At 32.1% G+C, this 12,608-nt stretch overlaps 1 protein-coding gene across 1 annotated transcript in view; it reads left to right on the top strand.

Moving 5' to 3' along the window:
• LOC117118562 (cytoplasmic phosphatidylinositol transfer protein 1-like) overlaps positions 1–12,608 on the top strand; it is a 50,421-nt gene extending 37,813 nt beyond the window's left edge. Inside the window, exons 7-10 of the mRNA XM_033263176.1 lie at positions 4,692–4,751; positions 7,516–7,611; positions 7,898–7,961; positions 10,690–12,608. Of these exons, the coding sequence (XP_033119067.1) occupies positions 4,692–4,751; positions 7,516–7,611; positions 7,898–7,961; positions 10,690–10,877 (408 nt within the window). The 3' untranslated portion in view covers positions 10,878–12,608. The remainder of the gene's footprint in view (positions 1–4,691; positions 4,752–7,515; positions 7,612–7,897; positions 7,962–10,689) is intronic.

Consider the following 12,608-nt stretch of genomic DNA (forward strand, 5'->3'; position numbering starts at 1 on the left):
ATTGTATTGTCAGGTTATTTTCATTATATTCAAGAAAATAATTGCGATTTCAACTCACAACCTTGAGGTTGGTACCAGTAGTTCAAACCCATGCTCTGCATTTTGCTTGTGTAAGGCTAAAACAACCAACATACAGTACTTGGGTTTTTTGTTTTTGTTTTTTTTTACAGCTCCGTCTGCCTATTTTAGCACCCAGTTTTGTCCTAAGGAAGTGTACTGTAGGCTTTAAAACTGCCCATAACATGTAACTCGCTGCAGGGCAGTGACATACAACTTCTATCTTAGAAGAATGACAGCATATAAAATATTAATTGCGTTTTACTTTGCTTAAGGCATAAATAATGAATCAGAGTTGATTACATCTACCGTAGCATTCAATATCATAAATTATTTTTGATGTATGGGAGAAAATAATGAAGATATATTGCAAATTAAAATAATAAATGCTACAGTAGATGTAATATCTTTTTATTCATAATATAGCAAGCTTTTGTAGCCCGCCAGTATCCGCTACAAGGGGACACTAACACTTTTTTTTTTTAAATCTTTAATTATGTTTTTATCAAATTGTTTCCATTCCAAAATTGAATATGCAAATGAAAATATTGAATATATGCAGATGAAGATTAAATATTATATTTTTTGGAGTTGCTGTTGGTAATTCACATACAGTACATTGCTATAACACACAATTTATATTCTGAATTGGATTCATATGTGAATTTAAGCAAAATCTTAATTTAATTATTGCACAATATATTTATTATATAGTTTTTCTTGCTAGATATAAATTGCTTAAGAACAATATGTGGCAAAGACAAGCCAAACCAGTCACTCGTCGCAAAAATCAATTTTGTGTTATTAATACAGGCTTAGAGATAAAATATATCTCCCAAAATATGTTCCAAATTTCCAACCAACACCCACGCACTTCACTCCGCTACTCTTACTAAAACACCCTTTTGCCCCCCCCCCAAAAAAAGAAAAAATATTAATAATATGAAATAATAAAAATATTTTTTTTTTCTCTTTTGCGATGTAACCACCACTAAAATATATAATTTATAATAATTTTTTTTTTTATTTTGTGATTTTTATGCCTTTTATTACTGTAAACATTTTTCACAATTCAGTTTTTTAAACTGCAATGAATTTATATTATTACATCTTTTTGATATTGATTATGAATGAAGATACCCTGATATTTATAAATGTGACATATAATTTAAATTGATTGAAACCACTTTGAATACAATACTTCACTCTTCTGCTCTTTCTATTTTATTTTACAGTATTGTCTCGCTTTTTGCATCTTTTTTTTTTAAGTCTAGACCACAATTCTGCTTTAGTTTAGCACCATTTCCAAAATTATGTTAAACCTCTAATCACTCTGTACACAATGGAAATAATTTTTCTTATAAAACAGATGCAAAAAGGGTTTACCACTGCTATAAATCATAAAATTACTAGAAAGTCTCAAATACAGTGCATAACATTAATGTGTTTTTCTAGTGCATGATTGTGAGTAGTGTACAGTATTATGTTTCATTCGGATGTATTTTTGTTGGGAAAAAAAAAAGAGATTGTTGAAAATCAGCCGTTTAGTCATTTAGTTATTATTTCCTGCTATACTGTATACAGTGTTTGAATGTCACACTGGTGTCAACATGATGTTACGATTCATTTCACATTCAATACACAACATGCTGAATAAGTAATGTATCCTCAAAGGTGGAATTTTTCAGTTTTCCAACATCAGGGAAAATGAGATATGCATGGATATATATTGTACACTTTGAAGAAGAATTGTCTTTGTCCACACTATGTAATTTGACATCATCATATGTGAGCATATCACACAAATTTGTTACATAGAATTTTGTAGTGTGAACTGAGCTTAAGGTATGTGATGATCCAATTAATTTAAAAGGAAGATGTTCAAACAGAAAACAATACAAACCGATGGACCTGTCACACTTTGTTAGCCAGAGTATGCCAACGTATGAAAAATTTGGCAGCTAGCAATCGTTGGTATAAGTTATCTATAAGTTATCAAAACGTTCTATATAAGTTACTAATATGTTATGTATACGTCCCACTCCCGAAATTGAAAAAAAAACATCAATAGTTCAGCGTATGCCAGCGTTTTAGATACACTGGTTTAATCGCCAAGGTGTGACAGGGCCATGAGAAAGGAAAGTGGGCATAGTTTATGTAGACCAACAGTGAAATGTGAGAGAGTAGTATAAAAACTGTAAATTAGCAAAAACTTTGCATTGATCTTAGTCTCAGCCTTATCTTTTTAATTAATTTTGTAAGGTATTTTTTATATTCTATAACAAATGTTAAGGGGATATTTCAGTTAATTCAATTTATTCAGAGAACCAAATACACTCAGAAAACATTAATTTAATTGAAACACATGAAATAAGAGAAAAATAAAACAGAAATGAGGTGGTTTCTATAACATAAATCACTAGAAGGGGGTGGGGGTATGGCGGTGACAGAAGGTTTTTAAATTTGACAAAGTTCACAATTAATAAAATGTACAACCAGCCCCCCCTCCCCTTAATTTTCTCTCATCACTTCCAGTTTCCTTATTTTTCCCCACCCTAAATTCAATCCTCCCAATCCCAGATTAAAGGTGTTTTCACTGAATATCTCAATCATATAACTCAATATGACTATCAATAGGGAGCTTGTGATGTATGCGACGCTAGAACGGAATCATTCATGCGTGACCGTCCTACCGGGGATCCTACATTCTCTGCATACATAGATTTGGCGAAATTGCGTTCTAGAATCCACGCGACAAGGAGAACTGAACGTTGTCACATGCGCTGGTGACTTTTAGTGACGGCATTACGTCCTACTGTCGGGCAATTGAAAGATCCCTAATATATCAATTTGACAGCACACCAATCTAACAAATAGTTATTAAGTTAATTAATTAACTAATAAGTTTATTAGCCAATCAAACAACATCCCATTTAAACCTAACAGTCAATTAACCAATCACAATCAGCATGCACTTTGTATCCATCAGCAATTATCGCAGATTACTTTGTCTGGGTGTTTTTTGTATGCTACCATCAATCACTCAATTATTAGATGCTTTTTGATTAATTGTGCCTCTATCCAAGTGCTATTAACAATGGCAATGATGGCAAATTGATCCAATCTCACTTAACAAAATCCCAATCATTGCAATTTCTCTGAAAAATCCAATAAATTAAATGATGAATATGTTTTATGGTAAATAAATGATATCGAAAATTGAGGATAGCAGTGCGTAGTTTAGTATGTAAACCAATGTACTAAATTTTACTTGTAGTTAACAATCTTTTTCAAATTTACGTATGATTTTTTTTGTTTAAAGCTACATTCCGTATCAATTTAAATTCCTACCGTACATTGTATAGCAGTGAGCAGTGCACATATTTAATAGCTACTATAAACAGTGCATTTTTAATTCGTTTCTTTTGTAATAATAATTATAGTATTGTTAGCATAGGCTTAGCCTGTGTGTCCGAACAATAGAAGTCTTTGATGGGAAAGTGGTTTGATGCAGTGGTTTCTGTGGTTGTGAGTTAAAAACCACACACTGACCATTCTTGGCCAGTCATGCTTAGAAACCCCAACCTGTAGAAGGGCTGCAAAAGTGGCTCACGCCATGTATAATAATAAATAATAATAATAATGTATCAGCCCATAGATGCATGCAATTCATGGTCTTTATTTTCTGTAAACCATTGATTGGCCCTTTGTAGCTTGTATAGTGCCCATGTTGCCTACGCTTGTGCACGACTAATAATGTCGTACTTAATGTAAATACTATTCACCGTATCATATTAAAAAGTGAAGAAAAACAAAAAAAGTCTTTAAAAAAGTAGCAAGCGTGTGCCTTCCCACAGAAATACAAATAAGTTAAAATGCGTTACCTTAGTTTAGGAATGGACGTCCATGTCAAGTACTGTACCAGGGCTCCCCTTACATAGTACAGTTTAAAGTTTAGGCAACGGGTGCCAATCAAGTTAGTTTACAAGGATAGACACTGCCTTCCACCACCAAGAACAGGGCTGCCAAGAGGGAAGGCTGTAACAGGCCTGGGGCAAGGGTTGGTGTGGCCCCGAGTTACGAGCACAAAGCACAAGAAAGATTGGGGGGGGGGAACCCTGTCAATCTGGACCATTATTAAGGGACCCATGCCATTATTGAGGGCCCATGATAGTAATTATTATTTTTGAAAAAACATTGAAAGAAAAATGCCACCTGCAATTTCTATGGGCCCCTGGTCAACTTGGGGCCCGGGGATCTTGCTCCCCCTGCCCCCTCTCGGTGGCACTGCCCAAGAGTACAGGTTCAAATTTCCGGAAAATACCAATCTTTTTTTCTCATGTCTGTAGTCCTAAGTAACTTGTAAGACTTTGACTGAGCATTGTATAGTTTACTATTCTGTAATGAGAATTAGCAGCCATTCCGGCGTGGATCTGATTCGATCCAAACAACTATGATGCAAGAAGGTCTTAGGTCATATGGATTACTTCACAGATATCTGTCGTGTCTTGCGTGTCTTGCAGTGCACGTGATGGATTTATCGTAATGTGAAGAAACTCTAAAACTGTGTTTTACAGTATGTAGCTTGCAAGAAGGGAAATTGTATTATTAAAAAACATGATTTTATTTTTCAGGACCCAACTAAATTTCAATCCACCAAAACACAGAGAGGTCTTCTTCAACCTGGATGGAGGGTGAGTTTTAAACAATTTCATTTATTTACTTATACAATTAACTATTAATGTATTTAGATTTACTTATTTAGATATTAGATTTAATATTTTAATAATTTATTTTATTTTAGATATTTCTTATTTATTTTATGATTATTAAATTATTTTATTCCTAAACAACAATGGTTGTGTCCATTTTCCCCTCACCAGTAGACCATTTAGAAAGAAGTTAAAAATGTTAATTGCCTTAAAAGTAATTTTTAGATTGGCTGAACTATGAATCAGTGTCATAAAATAGCTGTTCATTTTTGGAGACTGGCTGTTTGTATCTGAGAAATATGGTTTATATAGTAGCGTGAAGAGTCAATTGCTTTCAGAGTAATATTGATAAATTGTTAATACATTGACCCATGTACATCGCATCAGTATTGCCTTTCCATGTAATCCTATCAGTATTGCCTTTCCATCTAATTGATTATCATGTAGTTAATAATCACTTCCATGAACCACCAATTACAGTACAATACTTTCACTGTTTATGTGTTTTTATTGTTTTTAATCTCATTTAATTTTACATATGTTATTGATTACTTATTTGCTATTCTCCTCGTGTTAATTACTGAATGTTGTATTGACAAAAAAAAGATAACAGTATTAATCCATGTATTACAAGACTGTAGGTTCGAGAGACAGAGAACAGATCAATATAGGTTAAATACTGTACTACAGTTGCCATAGGCAAGGATTTGGAATTGTAGAATAAATTGTCATTAATCCAAGCTTCTGCCCTGCTTTAACAGCATTGGTAATCACATATACACACACCAGCTGTGTCTAGCTATTTTCTTTGTAAAGTATACAATTAATTCACTATTTACTTTAATTATAATACACATTTTTATAAGAAGAAAGGAATTGATGTTTAATTTTTATCGTTTGTGTCGCTTCTAAAGTACAGTATTCCAAATGGAGAAGGGTTGATGAATCTGAGTGCGAAAATTGAGAAATTCTTGCGACATTCGTTACATGATATAAGCTCATTATCATTGTATCGAATCCAAATGTCACGTGCGGATTAGTGTTAATAGAACTCACTGCATCCAGTTGTGACCTCAGATCCCTAGGGTCAGGCATTATGACACAAAGCAACTCTTTTAAAGCCCTATCTACACTATCAAATTTTCTTTAACAAAAGACTGTTGAATGCTCATAGTCATGATGTGCCTATGTATGATCATGATGTGATGTCATCTTGACCATATAGGCATATGTGTGTATTAAAGATGGGCCCATCATCTCCCCTCATTTAAATATTAGTATTTCAATTTTAAAACTGCAGCGCTGCCACCATTTTGTACACTGTTATAATATTATCAGTAATTTATTCAAATGTATTTATATCAAGAGAAAACTCAATTTTACTTTAAAACCATATATGTAAATATTAAATATTTCAAAATGTATTTACTTCATACTTAATTAATTTAAAATATATTTTGTGAATTTTTTTTCAACTGATATAATCATTTTTATTTTATACTGAAGGTCTTTAAGGTCAGATTTTCTGTTAGTGTAACAAAAATAGAGTGGAATAATAATGAATAGAATACATTTAAACATTGTTAATGATTCATCCTGTGATGTGAGTGGTTTAATGTATAGTCTTTGTATGACGAAGTAATTATCAGCCAGGTCTATCAGTTAGTGTTAATCAGGGGCGGATCCAAAGATGTCCAAAAGGGGCCAAACGAAACAAACACTACAATAGGGGGTCCGAGGGCATTCCACCATGAAATTTTTGTTTTCTAGACACTCGAAAATAACCTCCGAGGCATTATGGGTGATTAATTTTTTCTTTTTTTTTGTTATTACTTTCCAAAATTTGTGGGCCGTGGCCGGCCCGGTCCCCGCTCTTTCCTGCGCCCCCTCCATCTTCCCTTGTTAATGAATGACAAATGTTTGCATTTGGATAATAGTAATACTACAGTTTTCCTCCATTTAATCAAACTCACCTTCACTACAAAACAACGTCTCTGATAAAATGATGATCTCAAAATGAAAAATATCATGATTTGATTGTGTACTCTTTCAGTAGGTGGTCACAGAATAGAGTATGTTTTGTACATGAACATGATAGGGAGCCTTCGATTTGTGCGACGCTAGAACGGACTCACTCATGCGTGACCGTCCTACCTGGCGTCCTACGTTCTCTGCATACGTAGATTTGGCCAAATTGTGTTCCAGAATCTGCTCGATGAAGTGACCTTAACGTTCTCGCATGCGCAGATGACTTTAGTGACGTCATTACGTTCTACGTCCTACCGTCGTAGTGCAATCGAAAGCGCCTTAATGATGGAAATAATGGATGGCCACTTAGAAACAAAACAACTGGATTTGTGGACTTTGTTTACATCAGTGTGTACTAGATTTACATGCCCTTTCAGAAACATATCAGTTATCTTATTATGAAGTGTTCATTGCAATGACAGACGCTGTCTGTTCTGTTCGTTAATTAATTATTTTTTTTGTCATAAATTGCCATTAATGCCACTCATTTGATGGATACTAGATACAGTATATCATCTTTATCATTATTACCATCATTGTCAACATCATTATTTGTATTATTATTGTAAGTGTTTAAAAAAGTGATGGGATTCTTACCTCCATGGATTTACAAATTATTAAAATCTTTGTTTTATCTAGGATTCTTTCAATATTAGATTTAATTATGTCTCTAGTATTCTGTAATTATTTGATAATGTTTTTGAATTTTTTTCTCCAGGAAAAGACAAAACCAATAATGTGTTCATACAAAGGGACTAAAGTACGCTTTGATGTGTGGGGACTAAGATCAAGGGTTGAAGATTTCGTTCACAGGGTAAAGCATTACAATATATGTATAATATTGTTCTGTAGATAATTTGATGCCTTCTTTGATATAGGCCCATTACAATGTAAATTAATAAAGAAAAATATTCATCTAGATTTATTAATTAGATACCAGCTCTTTAAGACTTGTTATGAAAAACTACTAATGATTAGTAATTCAATACATTAAAAAGACGATGATGATAGAAATGAAGAAAAAAATTGTAGTATTAAAGGGGAAAAAATCAATTATCAATACAGTACATGGTTAATTGAATAATTGTTTATTTTCTCAGTCGATTCAGGAAATCCTATTACTGGGTCATCGGCAGGCGTTTACTTGGATAGATGAATGGATTGGTAAATAGCTTTTGTTTGTTTGACTTAAATATAAAAAAATGTATTTAAAGTTATTGGTCATTTACATTTAAGCATTAAATTTACACTGGATACAACTACTAATAGCTATAATTCGCATCAGAGATCGATCTATTAATACCTCCAGAAATACAGTAGTTGTCTTTAATTGCCTGTAGCGGATTATTTCCAGCCTGACTAAAACCCAACAAATAGTCCATGCTTACAAACATCTTACTATAGACAGATTAAATATCATCCACTTTTAAACAGCTATGCTTTTATTGCAGTGTAACATTAAAATTCTATACTTATATTAAACATTACCAAATTATACTCTAATGGAGAAAGACAAACATATCATGAATAAAGTTTCTAGTTTGCTTAATTTCCCAAGATAGCACCTGAATCGAATTTTGTGTGTGAAGATAATACTTTTGGTAAAAAATATATCAACAGAGCATTCATGACAGTCCATGCCACACCTGATTGAAGTCGGCATCGACTGCCAATGAAAGCTGCTAAATAAATGTTTAAAGTATTCTCAGAGTGTTGCCTCATTGCTACTGCTTTTGAGTACAGTACGTTCGACATTTTTTTAAAAGTACTTAATATTTTACTGTGCATGTGGAGTGTATATAAGGGTGATTCTGAGGAAGGAACAAGCTAATGTGATGTGAACATGGGTGTTGTGTATTTATCTACTTTACTCAAGAATATATCCTAACACATTCTCTAGATGCCTTTTCACATAAACATACCATTCAATTAGTTTATTAGATACAGTACTCTTTTTAGACAGAATATTTGACATGGCTTTTAACACATATAAAGATATTCACAATATTACAGTACATTTTACTTTTTTAACATTTTTGTAGTGTTAATTTAAAGAAAAATCTTGAAATTCGTGGAAAAATCATTTCAATATACAGTAATCTGTTGTTATGATATTTTGGTTGGTGCCAAATGTTTCTAAATATAGAAATTGGGTAAATATTATATTAGATTGGCATATGTAAATGATTCAAATTATTTACCAACCAACCAAAGAGTGTAGAATGGATTTGACTCTCAGGTTTTCTTTGGAATGCAGTCCTATCTCCAAGAGTACTACCACAGCTTAGAGGAGATCTTTCTAAAGAGTGATATAAACATAAAAGTTGTTTGAATCAAACGTGTGCCGTGTGTAAAGAACTGTTTGAACTATATAACAGGGTGCCTGAGAACGTGTTAGTACTACTTTGCATTTCATTGCGTTCATGCAAAATTAGTAGAGTTTGACCTCTTTCCCAATGGTGGATCGAGGGATTCAAAATAGATGGGGGGGGGGAGGGCAGACCGGGATTTTCACAGATTTATGATCTACACCAGACAGAAAATGTATGATTATGGAACCTCTAGATGTCCGGAAATGGCACTCTTTTTTTCTCCATCTTATAATCTTGAAAAATTAAGGGTGGGGGTGGAATGTAGGCAGCTGCCTCCCCCCCTCCCTTTGAATCCGCTACAGTTTCCATTCTTTTCTATAGAAAACCTTAAATTGATTACTAGCCAATGTTTGAGTCTATGAAAAGATTATAGCATTGTGGTATTTATGCATTTGATATTTGCAAGGAAAGTATGTTTTTGTTTATTTTTCAATTTAAAACTAAATAACTTCCTTAAACATACAAAGCAAGTAATTCAAGTGATTTTACTGTCCAGATTTATTTGTTCAACGCAGACAATATATCTATAAATAATCAAAGGAAACATTCTTATTGAATATCCTTATTACCTAGAACAACGTTTATTAAACTGTGGGTCGCTACCCATTCCTGGGTCGCCAAAATATTTGGGTGGGTCATGAACTTAACAGGTATCAACAAAAATTAGCAAGCTGTAGTCTGTCACTGTCATTATGTTGGCAATAATATACAGTACATAAAAACATGTGTTATATTTTATAATGTAAAATTTTATAAATAATTAAAATTTAATGACACATTTAGGTAAAAAACATCTATAGCACAACCAAAGCAGGTAAAATGCACTGAAACACATGTTGCATATTAAGCACGATATAGACCTATATCTTTCTGACTTATGCATCTATTGAATAGTGGGTCGCAGTTCAATTTTTAATTTCTAACTTGGTCGTCAGTCTTAAAGATTGTAGAACGCTGGCCTAGGAGACTGGTTGAATGTTGTTTTTGGAGTATTTACAATACATTTTTCAAACATCGCCTATGTTGAGAATCCTTGGGAAGGGGCATAAGATACTATCATTTTATTTAAATTAAAGTATTGTACTTTGGTTTTGGAATACAACTTTTGTATTCAAAAATAAGTTTGAGGTCATAGTTATTTTTCCTTGTTATTAAAGGTCATTTGGATTACTCTAGAATCTTTTTAATCTCAACACTTCTTTAATGCTTAGTCTACCCATGTGATCATTTTCACCCAATCCCAACATCTCTTTGATACTTTTACGCATGTGACCCTCTTTTGTCCAATCATTTTGCTTCTTCAATTCCTTTTTTTATGCTCCTAATCATAAACTTATCAGATTGAAATGACTCATGCACATTTTTTAGATTTAATTTTTATATTACTTTAATCCAGAAAGTTCTCAAAAACCCAGAACAGTACAATTGTAAACGTAATTATTATGGCCTCTTTCCACCATCTCTATTTTTTATTATTTTTTTTTGTTTTATCTCATGACTTCCTTTGGATATTTCTTCAGATTTAACAATCGATGATGTACGAGATTTTGAGAAAATACAACAAGCCAAAACAAATCAGAAAGTCAGTTCAGGCTTACAAGGAAGTGATGGAATGACAGAGTCAGGAACAGAGAAACCTGTCAATGATACCATGGATCCTGCCATCATGTCTGCTACCAGTCAAGAGGTTGAAAAAGTGGATTCATGAAAAGACATTAAAAGAGATAACAGAGAGTGAAAATGGCTTTTAAAAATTTGTGTAGAATGACCTGGATAGATAGGTAGTGGAAATTTTAAAAATTTTTGTTAGTTCTTTCATTACCTGTGTATATAGATTATCTCTTGATAATGGAAAATGAGTACCACTGATTTACAGTATTGTTTGAATAACACTTAATATTGTTTTGGAGTATACTTAAAGAAATGTTCATACACCTGTATATTGTTTGAGTAAAACCTACATTTTGTCAGAGTACAACTTAAGCATTGCTTGAGTATCACTTAAATATTACTTGAGTACCATTCAAGTATTGTTTAAAGCGCTGTCCAGACAATCAAATTTTATTTGACAAAAAAAAATCATGTGACATGCCTAAATATAGTCATGATGACATCACATCATGACCATATATAGGCACATCATGACTATATATGAGTAGTTTTTTTTTTTTTGTCAAATAAAATTTGTTGATCTGGACAGAGCTTATGTACAGCCTAAATACAACCTGAGTAACACTTAAATACAACTTATTCTGCTAAATGGTTCTCTAGTATTGTTGAAATAGCATAACTTGTGTACCACTTTAAGTACAGCTTATTTGATTAAATGGTAATGTAAAAAGTATATATTTAGGTTGACTGTGAGTTTTAGATTCTGTACTTGCCATGATTTTATTAAGGATTTCCATCAAATTATATTTTCTGTTTATAATTGTTTAATTTTATAATTATGATGACACTGTATTATTTTGATTTTTAGAACTCTGAATAAATGATAATAATAAGCCTTCCCAACAGGGAGAGGCTCTGGAGAGACTAATGCTGTGCTCTTATTCTTCTTCTTGCCATTTTGGGGGAAGAAGGGGCATGGTAGCAGTGTAATTAATTATACTGTATATTAATTCCATAATAGCAATATTAGAGGTAAATTATGCTTTCTTTTTTTTAGGCTATGTTTGTAACATGTTGCATAAAAATGTTAATTCTTCTTATAAACACCTATATAATATTATTTATTTCTTATAATATATTTGTTGACAAATTACACCTAATATCCTGGTTTTTATTTTTAATATATAAGCAAAAATTATTCATAAGATGAACAGCCAGATGTATTATAAACTCAAAAATTTTCTAATGCAACAAAGTCTATAAATATGTATATAATAAAACCTATGTGTAAATTAGAAAGTTTATTGAAGTAAATTTGTGTTGAAAAATGTAAGGATTAATGATTAATTTAGATCATGACTATTTAACATTTTTAATGAATAATTTGTAATTAATAACTATGTTTATTGGTTACTTATTATGTGAGCTGTCGTGACAAAATGACTCTTGTAGTATGCCAGGCCAATTTGATATATTCAAGAAAATATATTTTATTTTGTTTGTTAAATTTTCCCCTTTTTTTGTTTTTGTTTGTACGAACGCACCAATTGATATTGAGTGTCACCGATTCAAAGGTGTATGTTCAAATTAATAAAGTATAAAGTATCTGAAGCGATATTTTGACAAAAATTGGGTTTCAATTTTTCTGATAAGTTTAATATGTATATTCCATAGTAGAAAAACTTCCAAGTTGAGTTACCTAATGTAATCATGTTTTTGAAGCACATTTTGTAAAGCTATTTTTTAAAATTAATAGGAAAATCAACACAAAATTCATCAGTCGTTTATCTTTAGAGGCAATTTTCTCTTAAGTATGTTTTGAATGATC

Source organism: Anneissia japonica, unplaced genomic scaffold, assembly GCF_011630105.1.
Source record: "Anneissia japonica isolate Jap-2015-1 unplaced genomic scaffold, ASM1163010v1 scaffold3180_len207689_cov159, whole genome shotgun sequence".
Classification (NCBI taxonomy): Eukaryota; Metazoa; Echinodermata; class Crinoidea; order Comatulida; family Comatulidae; genus Anneissia; species Anneissia japonica.